We start from the raw sequence: 23,350 nt of genomic DNA, 5'->3' as shown, positions 1-23,350 counted from the left end.
TTATATAAACAATAATATAAATAATATATTAATAATGATAGAAATAGTAATTTAGAATTTTATATTGGTGCACTTTAATATATTATTGTAATTATATAATTTAGATTCAAATTTATGAGTAATTTAACTTGTAATAATAATGACATAATTGAATAATTTATATGCAAATTTAGGGGGGGTATTTGTATTATTTTTATAATGGCACAGGTGGGTAATTTACACAAAGATTAGGGGTTACTTTAGATTTTTTTATAATGGCAAAGGACATAATTGAATAATTTATATGCAAATTTAGGGGGTATTTGTATTATTTTTATAATGACATAGGTGGGTACACAAAGATTAGGGGGTTACTTTAAATTTTTTTATAATGGCAGAGGTGGGTAATTTAGATACATGTTTAGGGGGTTACTTTAGTCTATTTTCATAATGACAGATGTGGGTAATTTATTAGGAAAGATAACAGATCCGATGGTTATCATAATTAGAGTTGTTGGATTGATGGCTGGATGTTTCTGATTTTTATTAGAATTTATAGGATTTCTTTATTTTTTCAGAGTGTCCACATAGAATCTTAGGTTGCTTCACGTGAAGGCTTCAAAAGAGCCTCTAATTAATAATAATAAGATACTGTACTTGCCAGTACTCAGCTAGCTAGTAGCCTGCTTCTTCATTCGGCCATGCCAGTATGTACTTGTTGCCTTGCTAGGGTAATTTATTAATAACTCTGACTGGGAGTAGTCTGTGGTACATGCATGCATGTGATAACAGTGGCACACGGTACAAAAGTGCAGTGTACCGCGCACAGTAAACTGAATGCACGGTTCCTGAGAACCAAAACATGCACAGTGCGTGTAGTATATATGTCACGACATGATGCAGAGATATGATGTCGCCGCATGCATGCATGTCGCCAGTCTCCTTGTGCTTGTATGGAGATGAGATTTTATTTGGATGTACTAGCTACTATACAAACGTATAGTGTATATAGAGACCGGCGGTAGAATACATACTCCGACGTACAGTCAAACGATAGGATCGATCCTTATGCATGCATGCCATGCATGGATGAGCAGAGACTACTCTGGAAATCAATTTAACGTACGTAGTACCTTGGCCGCAGTGGCGGGCCCAATGGGTAGTCCGGGTAGGCCCAGGACTACCCAAATTTTTGGCCCAAAAATTTTTTAGAGCTTCAAAACATTGTCCGCATTTGGCCCAAGCCCAATAACTCGCCAACTCTCCATCAGTCCATCTCCCTCAGCCGGTCAGCCCAAACCCTTCCAGTCCCAGACTCCCGTTCGTTCCCCTCCCCGCGACCCCGACCCTGTGCCCCGCCGCCACCCGCGCCCAGCGCCCGCAGGCCGCCGCCGCCCGCCACTCCCCGCCCCCCGACCCCCGTCCCCCGGTCTCATCCCGCCGGCGCCGTGCCTGGGCTGGGCACACGGCCGTGCGGGCGTGCGGTGTGCCTCCGCCTCGCGCCGCGGCCGCCTCGTCGTTACGCGCCGCGCCTTTCGCCGCCGCAGCGCCAGTGGGGTCCGCTGGTCTCGGATCTGCCTGAGGCAAGGCTAGCGCGCTCAGAGATTTGCTGGCATTGGAGCGGCTTTGCCGTTTCGGCAGCGGCGGGGAGATAGCTCGTTGCTGCGGCGGGGCGACCAGGTCCGTGCGGTGCGCTTCCAATCCCCCGCTTTTATTTCTCCCTTGGTTTCTATCACAGGTGTAGTGAAGTCTGAAAGTCTGTTTCTCGTGTGCAGGGGAATTTGGCTTCGCGGCGGGCGGCGGCATCCAAACCCAGCAGATAAGACCGTAAGAATTTAAGTTCTCAGTTCTCACTAATTGGTTCCAAAATGCTGCTTCAGTATGCGTATACAGAACAAAGAGTTCAAGTGGATTTGTCTTCAGAGGTCTGTACTTTTCCAAAGAAAAATCATAGGTCATATGATACAAATATTTGGCTACCAGGACATAGGGATTCTCTTTCGAAGGTAGAAGTGGTTGGCCATAAAGTAAAAACTAGAAACTAATGATCTTGCAGAGGTTTTCTGCATTAATAATTGAACTTTCCTTCAAGTTTTATCCACCCCTTACCATCAATTCAGAACATAGATGCCTATTTCCTACAAAAAACAGTCATACTGGCATATTCTTACTTTGCAAGGACTTAATGATTGCATATGCTAAACCCATAGTCACAATACAAAAGAGATAAGGCTCCCTCAGAAACATGAAGCCATTGTGATTTCATTAATCCATCATTTTATTGATGTTGCAACATTTTATATTGTAAGTTATTCGAGTTCTCAACTAATTTGTTGAATTCAATGTATTAAGGGATCTTTTTTACTTATGTTATTGTAAATTTGATCGTTATATACCGTATTGTTACCGAAGTGCTATTAGATTATACCGGATTGCATTTTGAAATTTTTTCGCCAGGACTACCCTAGTTTCAATTCCTGGGTCCGCCACTGCTTGGCCGCCCCTCTCTCTGATCTTTGTGTATTCTATTACGTACGGCAGCGGCACTGCAGGTTGTGAGAATTATCATTACTAGGCAATCTAGCGATCTATGTGATCGAGTTGTGGAGTTAAGGATTAGTGCGACTCATATACGGGATGAACTAATCTCTCAATGTTGAATCTACAGCCGACCCCTCCACTCCACGACTACACCACACCTTTTTCCCAGTCCATTTCCTCCTTCCCTTCCCTTCCCTCTTCTCTCCATTTTTTCTCCGTGTGCCGCTAGGGAGCGGAGGCGACGGTTGAGGCACGATGGCGACATGGCGGCGGGAAGGCATGGCGGCGAGTGGCTCCGGGGAGGACGGCGAGCTTGATGTATGTTTTTCCCCTTTTTTGAATGTTATTTAAAAAACTCTTCCTACCCTAATTTTTTAAATTATGGATGCAAGAATTTTTTTCTTCAATTTTTCTCAAAAACATTCCCTTTTAAATTTTTTCTCATTAATTTTTTCCATTTCTCTCATTTTTTGATTTTTTTTGTTTTGGATGCAAGAATGTTTTCTTTAAATTTTTTTATCAAAACGTTCCCTTTCAATTTTTTTCCATTTATCTCACATTTTTCCTGAAAAAAATTTTCTCCAAAAAGTTCCTGAAAAATTTTTTCTCCCAAAAAGATTTTATCAGAAAATGACAAAAAATATACTAAAAGGAAAAAAAGATTTGGTCGGAAGATTGATAGTAGGAAACCCCTCCCTACGGTCGACCGTAACTTAGCCTACCCTTTAAACCCCACCTGTCAATGACACGAGGCGGACCAAACTTTACTTGCCTTAGAAATAGATATAGACTTACTATTTTCTATTTCTTCTTTATTTTGTTGTATAGCGTGTCGAACAAATAGGAACAATTTAGTATTTGTGACGTAACACTTGTAACTGCTATTGACGCTGATCTTTGAAATCACTGTGCATGAGGATAGATACAAACACATCCACCACTATTGTATATATGTTGTTGATGCACGGATCGATGGGCCCATACACATATATATTTATATACTCTCTCCTTGATCGAGTTTTACTTTGAGTATATATAAACCATACTGATCTTCCATAAGAGACTACTATACTTACTAAACCTTGCATGTATACAAAGGTACAATAAATAATGGATGTGTATATATGGGACCTACAATTAATACATCATACCTCTCTGTTCAGCTGGCAGTGGCCAGTAGCTGGTACTGATTTGTTGTAAGAGAAAAGTATTGGTGGCTGGCTGGTATAGTTGGTGGCTGATGCCGATTTAATGTGAGAGAAAAATATTGCTGGCTGACTGGTCGATAAGACAGCTGAACAGAGCTATAAATATAAGCAGAATTGGTTATTGGTTTCTGTAGCTAGAGTATGTAGGATGATTCTTTTGGCTGTTTTGGAGATTGAGATAATGCACATATACATGCATGCATCCAAATCCAATGTGAGAGCCAGCGAGCTGAGCGTCGTCGGAGATGTGGGGGACTGGTTCCCTGCCGGGGAATTGAATCACATGCATGCTACACCTTCTTCCATTTGGCTGGTCTCCCCCGCTTCCAACTTTAGGGTCATTTCCAGGGTCCCAACTCCACAATAAGATAGGGTTTGCATGCATACACTACGGGAGACACGAAGTTTGCCGTGTGCCAGTTGCACACGGCAAAGCCCATTTTCCACACGGCAAAGTCTTTGCCGTGTGTAATACACGGCAAAGACCACACGGTAAACAAGCATCGGCAAAGGTAGTCTTTGCCGTGTGCCCTTTGTCGGGCACACGGCAAAGAGTTTGCCGTGTGCTTGTCTGACCCACAGCAAAATAAAAATACAAGAAATAAAAAAAAAGCTACAGGCCCGCCGCTGCTGCCCTGCTCGGGCCTCCGCTGCCCTGCTCGGGCCGCCGCCGCCAGCTCCGGCCGTCGCCCTGCTCCGCCGGACTTCCGCCGCTACGCCCCTGGACCTCGGCCGTCGCACCCCTGGCCGTCGCCACGCTGCCAGCTCCGGCCGCCGGCCGCTGCCACCACCGCCGCGCCCCTGCCGTCGCCTCTGGATCTCCGCCGCGCCCCTGGCCGTCGCCGCTGGATCTCCGCGTGTCGCACCGCTGGACCGTCGCCGCTGCGCCGGTTGAGGGATCGGAGCTCGTTGCGGATCTCGGCGCACCAGGGAGGGAGCTCATGGCCACGCCGGGGAGGGAGCTTGAGGCTGCACCAGGGAGGTAGCTCGAGGCCATGCCACCGGAGGGAGCTCGAGGCCGATGCATCGCCGCCGGGGTAGAGGAGGCCGCCGTAGATCCCACCGTCCGGCCTCGAGCTCGCTCCGGCGTCCATGCGCCGGTGCCGCCGTCTGGGCTTGGAGGGGAGGGAAGGGAGGGCAGGGAGGGAGGCGGCGGAGGCAGGGAGGAGGAGGATGAGAGAGGCAGGTGGCGGCGGCGGCTGAGGGAGAGGGAGGAGGCGGCGGGGGCCGGGGGAGGGAGGCGGCAGGGGGAAGGGGGGAGGGGTGGAAATATAGCTAGGGTTTTGATGGGCTAGCGATGAATGGGCCGGAGTTGGGCTGGCTTTGCCGTGTGCCCAATTCTGGCCCACGACAAAGTTCTATTTTTCAAAAATTATTTGAAATGTGTTTAATTAGTTAAATATAGCAAATAAATACAAAAATGAACCAAATTTTAACATGGAGTACCACATGTTGTATGTGAAGAGTAGAAAAACTCTCGAAGTCGAACTCAAATTCGACCGTCACTTTCACTCCAAACCTAACCCCATCCTTCTCAACTCTCTGATTCTTCTTCGGAGATGTTTTCGTTTGTAAGCATTGTGCGTAAAAAAATTACGAAACCTACTCAATTTTTTACCACTGCCTCCATATATGATATAACGAGGTATTGACAAATCTCATGATTTTCAGACTTCATTTGTTTTTTACCACTGCCTCCACATGAATTTTAAAATCATTCGGATACACGTTCGTGGGCGTGTTTCCTAAACAAGATGTTAAAAATTTATTTTGATTTCACGTGGAAGGCCTCAAACTGGGCTAAATAACATGAATATTATTTTTCACTCATTTTATTCTATTACTCCAACCACTTGTAGTTCAAATATGACTTGATTCAAAAAATTGCTTGAAATGCAATTAATTAGTTATATTTAGAAAAAAAAATTTAAAAATGTACCCAATTTTAACTTGGGGTACTACATGTTGTATGTGGTGGTTAGAAAAAGTTTCGAGGTGAGAAGAGAAAAAAATTATAACTTTGCCGTGTGTCAAAAATAACACACGGCAAACTATTGACTTTGCCGTGTGCAAAAAAAAAAACACACGGCAAAGTCTTTGCCGTGTGTCAGCGCACGGCAAAGTATGGATTTTACCGTGTATATTTTTTTGCCGTGCGTTTTTGTTGAGGCACCCGGCAAAGTGTCTCTTTGCCGTGTGCCCGATAAAAAGCACACGGCAAAGACCTAGGCACACGGCATTCTAGCGATTTCCGGTAGTGATAGCTCTTCTTTCGTCGTCGGCACTTAGCTCCATGGACTATATGGATGCGTCCAACCCAACAAAATCTGTGTGCCCATGCAGAGGCAGGACAATATCTATGTGCATGCATGCGCTCTGTTATACATATATAATATATACTGCATCTTCTAGACCATACTTTCAATAAGTAAATCTTATTCTCCCAATTCGTGGTTTTCATATTACTATTTTTGACGCGACATACAATGTACAGTGTAGAACTTAGAGCATCTGGAAAGAACCTCACGAGACTTGAAGTTGTTTCCATGTGTTGTCGCACTCCATGATTTTCAAACCGATTTCAAACGGTTAGCCCTTTCGATTCTCACAAGTGGATAAACTGTAGTAGAAATTGAAAGGGCTTTGAAGAGTAACTGTAGAGGGCAGTAGGAAGTGACTGACCATCATCAGATCTCTACCCTAGCCTGCAAGCTCAAAAGGTCCATGGTTAGGGCACGACTACATAAAGGATTTATAGGGACGGTTAGGGTAGGACTACATAAAGAACTTGTAGTGGTGGTCGAAATGGCATTTCTAGAGGTGGACTCCCGACCCATTGTTAATTTTCGCAGCTAAAAATAGTATTTGCATAAAAATCCATTTCTAGGGGTGGGCCACGCCCTCGCCCGCCCCTAGAAATGCATTTGTAGAGGCGGGTGGACCCACCCCTACATGCTTATGGTAAAAATTTCACTTTTCTTTGATGTGGTTTGCTATTTTTTCAAATTAGATGAATTTCTTAACTAAATTGAAAATGATTTGTAGTGGCGGGTGGGGTGACCCACCCCTACAAATGGCATTTTTAGGGGCGGGGGTTACCCCCGCCCCTACAAGTAATTTTGAATTTATTTTTAGAAAAGTTCATTGAATTTGAAAAAATAGCAAACCACATCCAGAAAAAATATGAAACTTGTGCCCTAAGCCTATTGTGACATGTAGAACTTTAAAAAATATCAAAACCATATTTCTATGTATATAATGGATAAAAGTGTCGAAACCACAATATGTACGTAAACCACACTACAGTCTCATACCACTGAAGGCTCTTTTTGTGTTTTCAACACTCTTAAACATGAGATGTATGGAAAAATGTTTATCATATTTTTCCCTAGTTCTACGGGCCACTATATGCTCATGGTAAAAATTTCACTTTTCTTTGATATGTTTTGCTATTTTTCTTGAAATAAATGAATTTTCAGAATGAATTTGAAAGTGGTTTCTAGGGACTAGGGACGGATGGGGAGTGACCCACCCCTACAAATTGCATTTTTAGGGGCGGGTGAGAGGGTGATCCGCCTCTAAAATGTCATTTCTAGAGGCAGGATAATTGGTACAGTACACCTCACTTTGTAGGAACGGGTGAAATTTTGATCTGTCCCTAAAAAATTGGAATGTTTTTACAAATCATTTTTTGTGGTAGTAGGGCCGTGAAAAAGCTATGCATGTGGGTCAGCGGATGGCAATGCATGCACCATGCATAGAGCCGGCACAAAGCACGGTTCATATAGCGTGTAATATCCCACAGTAAGGCCGGTGCGGCATATAATTGCCTCTCGGCGGCAAGCGGCGGCATGCTTAGCTTCACCGCATGCAGGCACTAGTGTCACCTACCTATCGTCCATTGGGATGAGTCGCCACCACCCTGCAGCACATACAGTGCCACGGATCGGAGTTTTAGGGCGGAGCTGCATTATATATATCAGCTAGGGGGTGGCAATACATCCACGAAAATAAGCGAAATTGGTGATTAAATTCAGTTTCTCATCATATATACATTTCCATAACTCAACTCTATGCACCCACGAGACAGCGTCGCCACCATAAAAGATGCAAGTTGGAATGCATGGCAGTACGTCGTTGTTGGTTGATGGCGGCGCATGTAGCTCGAGCACGCCTGCTGGTAGCGACTGGGGGCGGGGACATGCAATTGAGCCAATAATCAAACGCATAAGTGGCCTCTGCGAGCTTGGTTGCCTGCTGCAGGCCCTGCACACACCCGGCCGGCCCGGCCCCCAACAGCGAGCAGACGATAGATCATCGAGCGCGACGGCCACGCGGCAGGAGGTGCCGCCAGACTACTGTTGCATTGGCCCATATTGCATTGGACGATGATGATGCTCTGCTCTAGATAGAAAGAGATGATAGCAGGTAGAGAGACAGATATATAGGTCTTGTTTAGTTCTCTTCGAAATTCCAAAACTTTACAAGATTCTATATCACATCGAATCTTTAAACGCATGTATGAAGTATTAAATGTAGCTAAATAAAATAACTAATTATACAGTTTGTCTATAATTTGCGAGACGGATCTTTTGAGCCTAGTTAACTCATGGCAGAATAATAATTACCAAATACAAATGAAAGTGATACAATGCTTTACAAATTCACTTTTATGCATCCAAACAAAGCCATAAATAACCTTGCACGCTGGCACGGTATACTGGTGCGGTGAGCACGTGCGCGCGTGCGCAAAGGTCAACAATGGCAGTGCCTAGTGCGCGCGCGGAAAGATACAAGCGGCACGCAACCGCGCAGCTCGCGCATCACAGTTGGATCGATCGATCCATTGGCAACGCACGCGGGGTCACGCCGGCCGCGTGCAGGATCCATTATATTGCTGCGTCCATCGATCGTCCAAGGTGCATCAGGAATCTGCGTGCGTGGCTCCGATCCGTCTACGTCCCCGGCAGGCGCGCGGCGACGACAACCAATGAAGAAATGATATCCGCACGCGCAGACCCAATCATGGAGCTAGGCTGCATCAGGTTAGGTAAACTAGCCAATTGCTTGGGCCGTGTTTAGTTCCCTGGCGTGTAAACGCAAAAAAATTTTGAAACGGAATTTTGCTAATTTGAAGTACTAAATGAAATTTATTTACAAAACTTTTTGCACATATGTGTTGTAAATCGCGAGACGAATCTAATGATGCTAATTAATCAATAATCAGTAGATGGTTACTGTAGCATCACTGTTGCAAATCATGGATTAAGTAGGCTCATTAGATTCGTCTTGCGATTTACAGCCCATCTATGCAAAAAGTTTTGTAAATAGACTTCATTTAGTACTTCAAATTAGTAAGATTCCTTTACAAAATTTTGCGTTTTTGCGTTTACGGAACCCTTGGTTTCACTTTCACTGTTTCACATGGCGTCGGCGACCTGAGTTGAGGTACGGTAACACGAGAGAGATGGAGCTTCGTCAGAGGATAATGTGACCATGGACCCGTGACCTACCGTGAGCCACATCAAACGTCTGAAGGCTGCTGCGGCTGCCATGCCAACAGTACATTTTTTTTCTTCTAAACTCTGAAGGTAATTGTAACTTACTAATTGGTTCTGCATGCGCTCCTGCTACCGTTCCACAAGAGAAAACACATCAATCCTGCGGCCTCTGAATGACCGACCTCTCTGATCTCCTCCCAGTTATCGCCTGCGGAGGCATGGTTACCACTACTACTTTCAGACGGTTCCCCTGATCGGTGTCATGGCGCAGCTGCGTGCTCCCCCGTCGCTTCCCCTGTCCCTGTAGATGCAGTGCTAGCTGCAGCGCCAGCAGCTGAAAGATACCCACCGGGATATATATTTTCTCTGTAAATACTGTTTTCTCTGTAATCTTAACACTGTGATTCACTGGATGCAGGGACCGTGCTGCAGGCCAAGGTTTTCCCAGGAGACAGGAGCAGTTGTGAACGCCAATGCTTGACGCCAAGGAGGAGGAAAAACAAGCTCGGTAGTCGGTCCTGGGCCTTCAACGGGCCTCTACACAAAGTGGGCTTCTTCTTCCTGCCGAGTGCTGAACTGCCCAAAGCTCAAGCTTAATTATTTTCAGGGATTTGCTGCAGATTTTTGTAGATGATCGCCTCGTCGGGTTGAGTTGCAGAACCTCAACTGGCTGGTCACACAGTTCCCGGGTACCGGCTTCCTGCACGCAATCGGTGACGCTGAGGTGAACTAGGAGACCGACCAAGTTCGGCGAGCGCCATACAGGCGGCCTCTGCCGCGCAAGACATGCACGGCAAGAGGGCTGGAGGCTGCGGAAGAGATCGAAGAGGCAAGATGAGCAGATTCGCCCACGTCCGAGAGCCGGAACGACTATACGTCGCGAGGCTGCAATAGCCAATCTATCGACTGAAGGGTCCCGTGCGCGCGCCCCCTCGCTCTGTTGGGCTGTTTTTTCTTTATTCGGCCCGCGCGCGTGCCTCTTGAAATGATTGCTTTCTTTGGCCCGCACTTATGCACCTGTTTGGAGTCGTCTTCTTTATTACAATCGAATCCATGGAAGGCAGTCGAGGCGAGGTTATCTTCTTCGGTGGTTTCATCTAGGGTTCTCCGACGGTTTCGCTATGGTTGCATTCTTCCTCGGCGAGGTTCCGGTTGGTTCTTCTCCTCTAGGGTTCTTCCGCGGAATGTAATGTTCATCTATTCCATTCGCGCTTCCATATTATTTAACTGAGTTCGTGTTCGTTTGTATCCTACAGTTTAGTCGTTTTTTCTTGTAATTTGTTGGCGACATCGGCCGCTTGCTTTTATTGATTCATCGGTTGGATTTCGGTGTTCTTCTCCGGATTCAGGTGAGTGTTGTTACTCAGTTAGTATTTCAATTATTCCTCTGTCGATTTGAGTGTCGTTTTTTTGCTTTTATGCTGCGAAATCGAAATCTAGGGTTTGCGTGTTTCCATTGTTGTTTGATTAGGGACCTTTATCTTCACTTATTTGGGTTCCTTGTTTTGGTTTATTAGTGTCGTTTCATTCTTGCTAGATTTGTTCTGACCTTATTGTAGATTTGTTCTGCATGTTGTTGCTTCAGTTGTGTGGTTAATTTTTACTGATATTTCTGCATGTTAGTGATTTAGTTGTGTGGTTAATTCTTACTAATTTACATATTAGTGTTGTTTTTCTGTTAGTAATTTGCAGTTAGTGTGAAAGTTATTGATGTTTGTAAGATTGTGTGCTAGTTAACAGTAATTAACAATTCACTATTGGTGCTGATGTAATACATGTTTGTTTCTACATTTCATATTGATTCAATACAGTTAGTTAATTAGACCACTGCAATTATTTTTTGGAAATATAGGGTTACTTGTTGCTTTAATGAAGTTAATAGTTTCTTTAAATGAAGATAACTGTTGTTTGATTTTGGTTTATAATTTTGTTCTTATGCACATTTATTTCGTTCAGATTCTCTTATATTTTGTTTTGTACTTGTTCAGTTTTCAGTAATTATATTGCAAATGAGTAGTATTAGATTGAAGTACTTTTAATTTTTAACTTGTTCTTTTCATTTTAGCTATTAGTCATTCATCATGTTGTTCTGCACAAATTAAGATGCGGTTTTCGCCTGGTCGATCTAAGAAGTTTGTTCATGCATTGACAGCCAACCAGAAAGGTTTTGTTGAAGAAAGTGGTTTCGGTCGGTTGCTATTGTTATCTGATTTTAAGGTTTCTCTCCGTCTATTGGAATGGGTTTTGTCTAAAATCATTGTTGTTGTTTCTGAATTTCGGTTTCAAGGGAAGTCTATTCGATTCACACCGTCAATGGTTGGTAAAGTTCTGGGAATTCCATCTGGTAATGTCCATGTTCAGTTTGCTGATTAAGTAGTTGTAGTGTATGATGATTATTTGAATGGCAAGGACAAGCTTGCTATTAAATGGGCCATTCAAATATGTTTAGCTGAGCATAACAAGGATGCATTCATGCGATCGTTTATGTTAGTGGCTCTTGCTACTGTGATATGTCCTGGAACGCAAAATTGTGTTGACTTGAAGTATGTGCAATTCTTGATGAGATCTGAGGAGATAAGGAATTATGATTGGGCTTCTCATGTGTTTCACTATTCTCTATGTGAAGTTAGGAAATTCATTTCTGCTATCAATTCTCCTGATGTCAGCAAGCGGAATACTTCATTCTTTTGTTCCCACTGTTTTCCAAGGTTTGTTGTGAGTGTGTTATTCTTCATACCCTTATATTAATTATTTTTACTCTATCTTATCTGATTTGTTTGTGTTATTCTTTTTATACATGCTATGTACATGGATTTTCTAGATTTACATGAGAATTATCATAATGGGTACTATTTATTTTATGGTCTCCCTCGATTCTGCCATGTCACGACTGAAGATTTCAAATTTATTACTCAAGTTGATGTTGATATCACTAGCAGGTCTAGGTACTTGTGCTACGACGCTCTCCCTGTGAGTTTTCTATCTTTTTGTTGATTCATTAATATAGTGTTTATTCGGTGCACTTTTTTCTTGGTCTGTAATACATATTATTTATTTGGTGCAGTTTCGTAATATGTCTTTGACACCTTATCATGAACCTGTTGTTCAACCTGTTCCTGCACCTGCACCTGTTGTTGTCCCCGCAGCTGCACCTGCACCTGCTAATCATGCAGCTGCTGGTGTTCATGGTTCAGTTCCACAAGCTGGACCATCTTCTGGTGAAATGGTATGTCTCTGCTATTTTGTTTTCTCTTATCTCGTTAAAGGTTCTAATTATTTTTTTTATAATTAATAGGCTGCAAATATGAAGACTATTGTTGATAGGCATTGCCAATTGCTTATTGATGAGTTGGCATTGCAGCAGTTGAGTGGCCCTCCAGCTGGTGGAGTTGTGTCTTTGTTCTCCAACAGAATGTCATTGCTTGCTGCAGAATTTTTTTCTTTTACTTCTTTAGCACATCAGAATTCTGGAGCTCCAGCTGGTACCTCTGGAACTCATAATTATGAACCTGCAGCTGCTGCTGCTGGTATATTTCAAATATATATTGTTATGTTCATATATGCTTAACTTTTTTAAGCTACAGGTGATAGCTCAGGAACTCACAATTCTGAACCTACAGAACCTACAACTGCTCAAACTGGTATGTTTCAAATATATATTGTTATGTTCATGCAGGTGATAGTTTTGGAACTCTTAATTCTGAACATGCAGGTGTTTTAGACTAGTATGTTTCAAATATATATATTCTTATGTCATATATGCTTACTTTTTTTAGCAATCCTTAATATATTGTTGGTAATGCTTCCAATATAGAGAATGATGATTTTCAAAATGATGAAAAAACTCATAAACATGGAGAAAAGATTACTTTCGATTTTGACACTCCACTTGGTACACCTTCTCTTCATGACCTTTCAACTTCTTCTGGAGGTATGTCTTGTAACTTTCGACAAACATTTAACTCATAATTTTTATCATAATTTATTTTATTTTGCTAATCTCTGATAATCTGATAATGATACAACTGACTATAATCTATATTTTATTTATTTAATCTATCAATAGATCATGCACAAGGTATAAACTGAGTGATAGTATATTTTCTTATTTATTTTATTAATTTTTTATTGTTTCCTATTGATATATGTTTTCTTCTACTTAAAGGTGCAACAAATGATGATATATCTCATATTAACAAAGAAAAAACACAAGAATTAATTAGACCATTGGATAAGGATATTACTGCATCAGAGTTGAATATAGCTTGAATGATCATCATGACAAAGATATGAGCACTTCGAAGTTTGCAGAGGATGATCAGCATAGGTTACCAATACCAAACAAATACTTTGGATTATGACTGAATGATCATTTTTATGGAAGATCTTTGTCACCAAATGCTAATTCAAATCTTAACAACAAGTTTCCAAGTTTTGATCTGTTTGAAGATCTGCATGATGACAAGTCTGAAGAACATTAATGATTCTTTATTGAAGAGTCTGCAGAGAGTATTTAGGAAATGTGCAGATATGATTAATGAAGAGGGAACAGAAAACATTCAGAATGGCATATTCAAAATGGTTAGTGAAGAGGGAAATCAAAACATTCAGAATGATAGATTCAAAACACTTAGTGAAGAGGGAAAAGAAAGGTTCAAAATGATTGAAGTATCACAACTAGAAATCAAACTTTTTGTTTCAATGACAAGTAATATACAAAAAGAAATCATATATCATTTTTGCTTAGTTGTTTTCTTTCTTCATAAAAAGTTTGTTGCACTTTCATTAAGTTTTGCTGCTACTAGTCATTATAATTGCTTGCACTCTAAAATGTTTGTACATTTTTTATTTTCATGAAAGGAGTGAAAAAGTTTTCCAGAATGGATATTGTTGGGTCGACAAGTATAAGTTATCTTTGTCCATGATGAGCGGTGGTTGGATACACTTTCATGTTATGGATTGTTTTTCAAAAATGCTTTCTGCTCATCAAAAACTAATTGCAAATGTCGATGGTCATATATATCAACATTACTTGTAGCAGTGGTAAGTATTTTGTTATTATCACACAAATTCTTGTTTTGCTTTTTTTAATTACTACTGAAAATAATACTTTTTCAATATTGCAGTCTATTATCATGAAACAAAATTTAAATTTTGATCACTACAAGGTTAGCTTCCTTGAATCTATCGATTGTAGTTAACAATGTTAGACTGGTAAGAAAATTTATTGTTATTTCTACTCTTTCAAACCAGATATCATAGCATGCTTGTGTTTTCATAACAATGTACTGACTATTTATCTTTTTATTTTAGGCATACATCCTATGTTCATTTAACAATCAGTGGGCGTTGATTGTCGTCAATTTCATAGACAAGAAGTTCAATATTCTTGACTCAGATTACAATTCAGAAACTGCAAAACCTATTGTACATTCAGTAATTTATAGTTTCAGAAAATTCTTCAACAACAATTTTCGTACCTCTGTTAGCTACAACATAAATGATTTTGGTGTAACATACATTCCAATTCCAAAACGTGCTTTCAGCTAACTTTTATTACATTGATGTTGCTGGTTTTATAATGTTCATAATATCCAAGATATGTATGTGCTAACAAAATTGTTCAAATTATTTATTCTCAGATATAATTCTAGAATATTTGCTATTCAATTCATGCAAACATTTAATGGTTGAAACATTGAGCTTTTCTCAAATGTAAGTTGTTATAAGAGTTATACAATGCTATAGATTATTCAACAGCTCACAATATATTATAGCCTATACTTATTTGTTCTTGCAGTCCGATGTTCATAATCTTCGTGCAAAGTTCCTATTTCAATTACTAACGATCAAGTTTAACAAGGCTAATTCAGAATTCATGAAAGCATTTCGTGAGATAAATGTAAGTTTGTATTAAAGCAATTTTATTATATTTAATGATGTATTTTGTAATATAAAATTTTCTAATACAAACTTTTTTTCATTTAAGGCTCAAGAATTTTCTGCTCTAGATATTTGAGGCAGCTCAAACTGTTTAAGATGAATACAAATTGAGGTGAGATATTGTTAAACAATTTGATATATTCATAATTCTATTCAACCATCAATGCCTTTCCATATGATCAATACTGAGGTATCAATCAAGGTTGCTCTATGCAGATTGAGATCAAAACTAATACAAACTATATAGAACTAAAAATACTCATATATAGTTTGCTTTGTAAGCTTTTTATGTTAACCATTCTTATATATACATTGCAGTACACTCATTTTGTTGTTTTCAACAGATTAACAAGCTGATGAAAGGATGTTTCAAGAAATTTACTCTGAATTGCTGATTTTCCAATTCTGTGGTTGCTGCTACCTGTTATTGCTACTACCTGTGGTTGCTGCTACCTGTGGTTGCTGCTACCTGTGATTCCCAATTCTGGCAAAGATTCATTAGAAGACGTTTGTTTGAATACCTAAGAATGTTTAATGCTTTTACAAGACATTTCTTTTTTCGATAAGAAATTTAATAACTTGGATAACATTTTTGTCCCATGTTCGAATAAGACTGATCCAATGGTTTGGAACAGTGATAGATTCAAAATTTTATTGTCAATATTTGCTAAACTATCAGACCTGGGAATGTATATTTCAAACAGAATGCACAGAACAAACGTGGAACAATAATGAAACTAACACAGAACAAACACTGGATAATAAATAAACAAACACGGAACAAACGCAAAATAGGCTGCGGCACAGAAACAGACTACGCGCGCAAAATTGGCACGAAAACAGACTAATGCGCGTTAACGCGCGCAAACAGTCCAATCCACTAATGGGCCGCACCACCAGAAACAATCCAAATGGGTAACCAACCTGCATCCCGCGATTCTTCATGCGATGATTTCAAATTTAATCACCTCAAGTGACATCTATCCGCACCCTCCGAGAGCAGGCAAGAAGATGAGGTGAGGTCCCCTGCACGGACAGCCGCCGCCCTATATCCACACTTCAGTCATCCAGTGGCAGTGAGAAGCTGTCTTCACGCCGACGACAACGGCCAACCCGATGTGGCGAACCCGCAACCACCACTTCGCTTCCCTTTGCATCAGAAGACATCAACGGCAACGGCCAACCCGATGTGGCGAAACCGCAACCACCACTTCGCTTCCCTTTGCATCAGAAGACTTCGAAGGCAACGGCCAACCTGATGTGGCGAACCCACAACCACCACTTCGCTTCCTTTCGCATCAGGAGGAAGAGGCCACCGCGAACGGAGGCACAGGTGACGGAGCCTGCCAAGGGAAGGGGGGAGAAGGCACGGAACATCTGCAGCGACGAAGGGGTTGTCGCCCATCGCCGGATCGTAAGGAGAGAGTAGGCGAGGGGATAACAGACGACGAGGGGCCATTTGCAAAAATGTAGGGGTGTTTATACAAAAAATTAGGGGGGTTATGCAAAAACTTGGATTGCGATTATTGGTGACAATCCAAACCATGGGTTACCAACAAATATTTGTGGGGTTTTCTGCAAAGTATTTTGGGCTGAGCCAGATGCAGACAGATGTCGCGGCTGTGGACGATGGTAGTGGCAATCCGACAGCGTCAGCGCCTCACCGGCTATGAGTTTCTACTGTTTACAGGGAGGTCCCCTAATACCGAATACCTAAAGAATAGAGATCTATTGGCTTGACTGCCTCAGTCATTCACCGGCCGGTGAGAAGTAGAGTCCTTTCACTACACCAACCAACTTGAGCAGACCGATGCTTCGCTTTTGCGTTGGGTGTAACAATGCAACTGGAGAAGTATAGGAGGGCAAGACTTCGCGATCCGCCGCGATGAGGTCCATGGTCACCTGACATGAAGAAGGATGGCAAGTTGGCAACCCATGACGAGGTCCAAATTTTCTGCAAAAAACCTCCTAATTCGGATCCTTTATGGAAAACTTTGGGTATCTAAATCAGGGTGGTCTTTGCAAAACATCTTGGCTGCTGTCAAAATGAGATGGCAGAGGAAGACGCCGTGGCGGCCATGGATATAGGAGACCCGCGATGCGTACCGAAACGTGCCGATGTGCCAAGCGACTGCCCCACCGCATGTTGGTGATTTGGTGGTTCGCACGCCCGATTTCAAGGTTATCCGGCGGAGGCGTCAGTGAAGGCACATGATGGAGGCGGCGGAACTGGAGACCGTCAGCCAGTCTGAGGAGGTGCTCCTAGCCGTCAAGCACGTCGGCGCGACTGGTACGGAGCTCCTGTTCTTCGCTGGCCTTGCTACTTCAGAACTTGTGAAATGCAACTCTTGCTCGCGACAATTGCTATTCATTTCTGCACAACCATGGACATGGCAGAGATCTGAATCTGCAAGCCGTTCATCATGAGCTGTTCAAGATTCCTTTGCAGCTCTACCTACTGATATGATCATGTTGGTGTATATTGTAAATATAGGTGAAATGAGGGACCAAAGTGTAAAAATAGTGAAGAGATAAGGCATAGTACAGAGAAGGATTGAGAGAATTGATCCATTAAGTGCCCCCAAACTGCAGAAGCTGAAGTTCGTGCTGTGGCTCATGGTGTATATGAGTTGTTATGGCTGCAGATTCTTCTCACTTAATTAAAATTGTTTGAGAGTAGTTCCTTGATGTTATATTGTGACAACAAAGCTGCTATTGATATAGCTAACAATTTTGTTTATCATGCTAGAACCAAGCATATTGAGATCGATCGTCATTTTATCAAGGAGAAATCATATGAAGGAATAATTTGTCTACCTTATGTAAAATCAGCTAGTCAGGTGGTTGATGTTTTGACCAAAGGATTGACTGAGAAGATATTTTCTGCATTCTGTAGCAAGATGTGTCTATATGATGTATTTGCTTCATCATGAGGGGAAGTTTGGTGTATATTGTAAATATAGGTGAAATGAGGGACTAAAGTGTAAAAATGGTGAAGAGATAATGCAGCGTACAGAGAAGGATTGAGAGAATGGATCCATTAAGTTCCCCCAAACTTTACCGTTCATCTTCCTCCCTCTCCTATCTTCTCCTTAAAATTCCTCTCAAATCCACCACTAAATCTTCAATAGGTCATTCATTGAATTGAAGGCTGGATCCATGAGCTAGTTTATTTGGACTGATAGCAAGCAGTGGTTTCTGCAAGCATCAAGATCCGATCCAATAAAGGCAAACTCTACATGCAAGCAAGTCGGAGGCCCAGCCGTTGATGCGGGCTACTCGATTCTGGCAACATTTAGGTTCGTTCTGCACCGTCAGTTTCAGAAGAAAAAAAAAGGACATGCACATCACTCTCATTTCTGACCCTCCGCCTCCGGCTTCGTTCCAGCGAGCTCCTGCGGAGGCATGGCTACTACTGCTTTCAGACCCTTCTCCTGATCGATGGCGGTGTCATGAAGCTTTCCAGCTGCCCCGTCGCTTCTCCTGTAGATGCAGTACAGCGCCAGCTGAAGGATGCCCATTGGAACACCGATGAAGTTCGGAGACTGCATCAAACCAAGAAAAGTATGTGAAGCATCAGAGAGAGTGATGATGGTTTTATCGAGTTCCATTTTATCAGTGAACTTGATCAGGATCCTGCACTAACCGCGATGAACAGATCCCTCCCAAGGAGCCCGTATATCATCCACAAAGCGCTGGACAGGAAGGAAAACAGTGACAGGTAGAATGGCATGAACTCCACGCTTTTCGTGGTGATGACCTGCTTCTGAAGTTACAAATTCAGTTTCGGAAAACCCTTGGTTAGAAAACTGCAGTACACATACGTTGCAGAAGTGAAAATTAATGCTTTTTACTTAGTTAATCTGATTTGGTTTCTGTACTACTACTTCGATGTGAGTTGCAGGTGGATTGGAGTTTTTGTAAAACAGGTTCATAATGAATCATCAACTGCTATCTGATTGTGGAGGTAATGTATACTTGGTACTCACTGCAGCTACCATTGGCGAGCTGTACATGGATATGGAAGCCACGAAACCAACACTACCCACAAAAACCTTGCGCATATGGTGTGTATGGACCATGAAGCTCGATAAACACGCTGTCAAGCCAAATAACGTCAGAACAGGAAGCACCAATCCAAAGGCAAACCTCTGCCAAAAAAAGACCATCAGATAGCCTGTTGACAATATTCAGCAGTTTACACAATACCGATACATGTGTGCGAAAGAGGATAACGCGCCGTTGATCACTTGCCTTCTTCTCTCTTGGTGCAAACCATACGTATATGCTGATGAATGCGATCTCAAGCAATATGCCCAATCCATTGATGGTAGACACTGTCATGTTCTCCCATCCGGAGCTCACCACAGGAAGCCCATACCAAGTGTAGAGGAGGCAGTTGAACAGAGCTAGTATGTAAGGCACGCATGAGAACTCCTCTACATTGCCCTTCTTTATGACCCTTCTGAATGTCAATCTGTGAAACACAAAGTTGCAGAGCATAGGGTTTAAGCAAGATTATTGCGTAGGTTGTATCGATTTCTGATCATGCATATAGTGCTATTTCTGAATATGACGCGTACATTGGTGTTGCAAAGAGGAGCATAGTAGCAGCATCTCCTGCAACAAAGAGAGGTTGGTTTTACAGCCATATTCATGGAAACAAATGGCTTCGAAAGGACATGCAGATGAGGAGTACCTAGAATTCCAACAGCTACACGGACTGTGTTAGGAACCATTCTTGCTGTCCAGCCAAGCTTTCAGTCTTGAGATGGGCAAATGGTCTATCTGACAAAGACTGCTTGAATGGCTTTGCTTGCCTCAAGTGTAGGCTGGCTATTTTCTATTTATACTCCCTGAGCCGAGGCATAACTGAACAGAACTGCACAATGAGTGGGTACAGCACAAGAAGCAAAAGCACTGGCTGCATGAAGTTCAATTGGGTAGCCTGAGAAAATTATCAATGTCGTCGTTCAACATCTCAGGTCATTTGTCCACAAAGAGTTTCCGGCCTGTGTGGCCTGCAGATGAGGTTGACGACAACCTATGTTCGTAACTTTTGTTTATCCGCACACTATGAGCAAAGGTAAAATCTTTGTAAAAAAACTTTTTTCGAAGGAAGGTGATTGTTGCGTCAGTCACCAACTATGAACACTAGCGCCATCGATGAGAGCGCAATGCCTTTGGAAAAAGTTGATGGACTAAGCCTGCACACACGTATACGCCTACTCTGAATCCACATCAGGCCACTTGCTTCCTGAGCAATGAGTCACCAAATAATTCCCAAAAAAAATCGCAGGTGGTGGCGCACCTCTGTCTCTGTGGATTCAGGATGAGAACGTTCGTTCAGTCATGGGCATAAAAAGCCATGCAGCACTGGAATGCACATCGCGCAATGATTCTGCATTATGCACATTGTTTAGTCGTTGAAGGCGCCAAGTTTAGTTTGGTGTCAGGCTCTGCTCACTAAAGCAAATTAGCGCACTACTATGACCTCCTATTCAAATTTAAAATGCTACCAGCATGATCTGATGATCCTCACTACCAGAGGATCACTAGTAATTGCCGTGGGCAGTTCAGGATTTGCTCTAGTTTTGTAATGGATACCGTTGTTTTGATGATGGACCTCGCATCAGCTAGCTCGGTTGACCATCGAAATAGCATGCAGATGACTTGTTTGCTGTTTTTTCTGCATACTCGTCTTGATGATCATGGCAAGGGAACCAGCCTTTCAGTAGTAACTTTTTTTTAACTGGAGGTATTAAAGTTTGCATGTCTCAGTGAGTCAACGATATACATATTCCTTTTGGGTCCGAAAACGACTCCGCGGCCCAACGTGCCCCGTTGGAATGGGCCGGCGGCCCACGGCCTAGGCGGGGCCGCGGGGGATGTTGGGGGCCTTTTGCCGGCCTGCTCCGTGTGGTTCCCGAATCGGATCTGGGCAGGAGGCACAGCGTCCTTCAACAACAGTTGAGCGTCCGACTAGGAAACCAAGCCGGCGAACCAGACGGACGATTTATAGCAGACGAGTGCAGAGCAGCCAGAGCTACGCGAAACGAAACTGCATGCCGGCATCACAGAAAAAAAAAAGTCGTAGGTCCATCATATCGATAACTAATGTCGTCGATCACGTCGGCCCTGACCGCGCCGGCGAGCCCCGCCGGGGAGGCGGCGGCGCTGCGGGAGGGCCTGCTGCAGCGGCCGTCGGCGCGCCGCGAGGCCATCGAGCAGCTGCGGGAGCGCGTGGACGCGCTGCGGCGGGAGCTGGATGCGGCGAACACGCGGCCGAGTGTTATGGTCCTAGACCTCCAAATCACAATAGCAAGAGTATTGATATAAATTGGGGAAGAATTAGAGGGAGTTCAGACCGGGAACAGCAAGAATCCGAGGCTAGGCTTCAAGAATAGCAAGAGATACAAGGGGGCAGAGTTCTAAGGAGGAAGACGAGTTTGTTGCTATTCTGTTCGATACCCCACTTGACAGCAGCTCCTAAGAGGCCTTATCCTTGACATTCCCCGCCGCTTGAAATGCGGCTTGCCCTCAAGCCGCAACCACAAGGATCCTATGGAAATTTGGAGTAGTTCTTCACCTTCCGCTGATCGGTCTTGACACATTTCTATCAGTGAGTGATCACACCATCGCCAATGAACAGACCTGCTGCTGCTCAAATCCTTTGCCACCTTGCACTTTAGCTTCACACTAGTAATCAGGTTGATAAGGGGCTCATGCTGCCACCTGTAGGCACGCAAATGATCAACGCCAGCCATAGGTTACACCCAACTGAAGATCACCAATCGCTTCTTGTATTTCACATTGATCAATGAAATGGTTGATTCATTTCTTTTCTGTGGCATCAATACTAGTAGGAGCTGAAGTGCACTTGATTTGTCAACAATTCTGAAGCACAATATAAAGAGCCAATCATAATCATGGATGCCTACTCTCCATAAGCATGTTATCACCCTGTCAGACACCCAGCCAGCGATCTTCACAATCAAAAGGCTTTCCATTAGCTTCAAATGTGAACAATGCACACCAGTCAGCAATAATTCTTCCAAGGCATGCAGGGAAACAAAGGAAATGTTGAATTGATGCATATCTGAAATCCATGTCCAAATAGATGGCAGCCGGACAAAAATCTGAAAACATTGCTGGAAATAATTGTCTTTGTGCTGACTTGCACAAAATGAAGTTAAGACTCCAGGATCCCATGGCCGAGTGATGGACAAACTAGTCAAAAAGTATATTATCTTCTCAACCATATCAGTTTGATTTCTATAACTGAAACCACAATCTGGTAGCATTTTCTCAGACAAAGATCGAGCACCTTTAATTTCAAATAGCCAAGCATTAGAATCATCTCGCTTCCCTGATGGCCGCGTGTCGAGCATCAAACAATTTCCTTGCACTCTAAATTTTCCAGAACTAAAACCGTTTGTTCCCCATTGAGACAGTGGCTCAACCCTCTGATGCCCATCACTGAATTCATTTGTTACAGCAAACTTGCCTTTGCTGTCATTGCAGTGAGTATTTTGATCCTCTTCTAACTCAATCATATGTGGATTCCTTATGGTGTTGTCCTGATATATGTATTGCTGAATCCCCATGGTCCACAAAGTCATCACAGGGGCTGCCATGACTAACACGAGAAGATCCAGTAACAAAAGCTTCTGCTGCTCATCCCTTGCCATCTTGAGCATGTTTTCGTGAACTGCAATAGCTAAATCATCAAGAAGCCATGAACATGGTAACACATCAAGCCCACGAGCTGCAAGATCAAAGTGTACAGGTGGTGGCCATGGTGGCCTTTGCTGTACCAAAGCCCAACCACATCTTAATGGCGTCCACAAATTGAAGCATCCTTGAATTCTTTTAGAAAGCCAATAGTCATTGCTGGTGGGCGGCCAAGGCATTGCTGAACTTGGCTCAGTCATTATTTCAAGCAACATGCAGTCATCACGAACATAAGTGGTAACTGCAACCGGAACAACACCAATCGAGTGAGGATAACAGCTGGTATTGTACCTGAGTAGCTTGCTCTCGAGTCTGCGAGCCTTGTGAACGCCAGGTGGGCAGACGCTGCGGTTGTGACATTTCGTCGAACACGTTGCGGGCGAGACATTAGAGACCTCATCTTCTGCACACAAAACGCCATGAGCAAGAGGTCGGTGACGAACT

General features: G+C 42.9%; 1 protein-coding gene and 3 long non-coding RNA genes across 4 annotated transcripts; 3 read left to right on the top strand and 1 right to left on the bottom strand.

Annotated features, from left to right (window-relative positions):
- Nucleotides 1-1,175: 1,175 nt before the first annotated feature.
- Nucleotides 1,176-2,080, top strand: LOC120672199. The gene is made up of 2 exons (XR_005674002.1): nucleotides 1,176-1,668; nucleotides 1,755-2,080. It is a non-coding gene; the product is annotated as an uncharacterized LOC120672199 (long non-coding RNA).
- A 10,230-nt stretch (nucleotides 2,081-12,310) lies between these two features.
- On the top strand, nucleotides 12,311-13,898 carry LOC120672272. The gene is made up of 3 exons (XR_005674041.1): nucleotides 12,311-12,455; nucleotides 12,525-12,870; nucleotides 13,044-13,898. It is a non-coding gene; the product is annotated as an uncharacterized LOC120672272 (long non-coding RNA).
- Nucleotides 13,899-18,199: 4,301 nt separating this feature from the next.
- LOC120672249 (bidirectional sugar transporter SWEET3b-like) lies at nucleotides 18,200-20,129 on the bottom strand. The gene is made up of 6 exons (XM_039952564.1): nucleotides 19,872-20,129; nucleotides 19,756-19,792; nucleotides 19,427-19,649; nucleotides 19,162-19,323; nucleotides 18,819-18,938; nucleotides 18,200-18,717 (listed from the first exon to the last, which is right to left on the bottom strand). Exons 1-6 carry the CDS (start codon nucleotides 19,909-19,911, stop codon nucleotides 18,526-18,528), a joined length of 774 nt encoding a protein of 257 aa, XP_039808498.1. The 5' UTR covers nucleotides 19,912-20,129; the 3' UTR covers nucleotides 18,200-18,525.
- On the top strand, nucleotides 18,218-19,143 carry LOC120672250. Its single transcript, XR_005674023.1, has 2 exons — nucleotides 18,218-18,471; nucleotides 18,561-19,143. It is a non-coding gene; the product is annotated as an uncharacterized LOC120672250 (long non-coding RNA).
- Nucleotides 20,130-23,350: the final 3,221 nt, after the last annotated feature.

The sequence above is a fragment of the Panicum virgatum genome, chromosome 5N (assembly GCF_016808335.1).
Source record: "Panicum virgatum strain AP13 chromosome 5N, P.virgatum_v5, whole genome shotgun sequence".
Classification (NCBI taxonomy): domain Eukaryota; kingdom Viridiplantae; phylum Streptophyta; class Magnoliopsida; order Poales; family Poaceae; genus Panicum; species Panicum virgatum.
Note: the sequence above shows the minus strand (reverse complement) of the source record. Positions and strands in the feature narration are given on the sequence as shown.

What these genes read in the sequence shown, in the direction of transcription:
- LOC120672249 (XM_039952564.1), bottom strand. Translation starts at nt 19,911, where the DNA reads ATGGTTCCTAACACAGTCCGTGTAGCTGTTGGAATTCTAG. An exon ending in CTCCTCTTTGCAACACCAAT is followed by an intron (nt 19,650 to 19,755) that starts GTACGCGTCATA and finishes TGTGTTTCACAG; the next exon opens with ATTGACATTCAGAAGGGTCA. An exon ending in GCTCGCCAATGGTAGCTGCA is followed by an intron (nt 18,939 to 19,161) that starts GTGAGTACCAAG and finishes TTGTAACTTCAG; the next exon opens with AAGCAGGTCATCACCACGAA.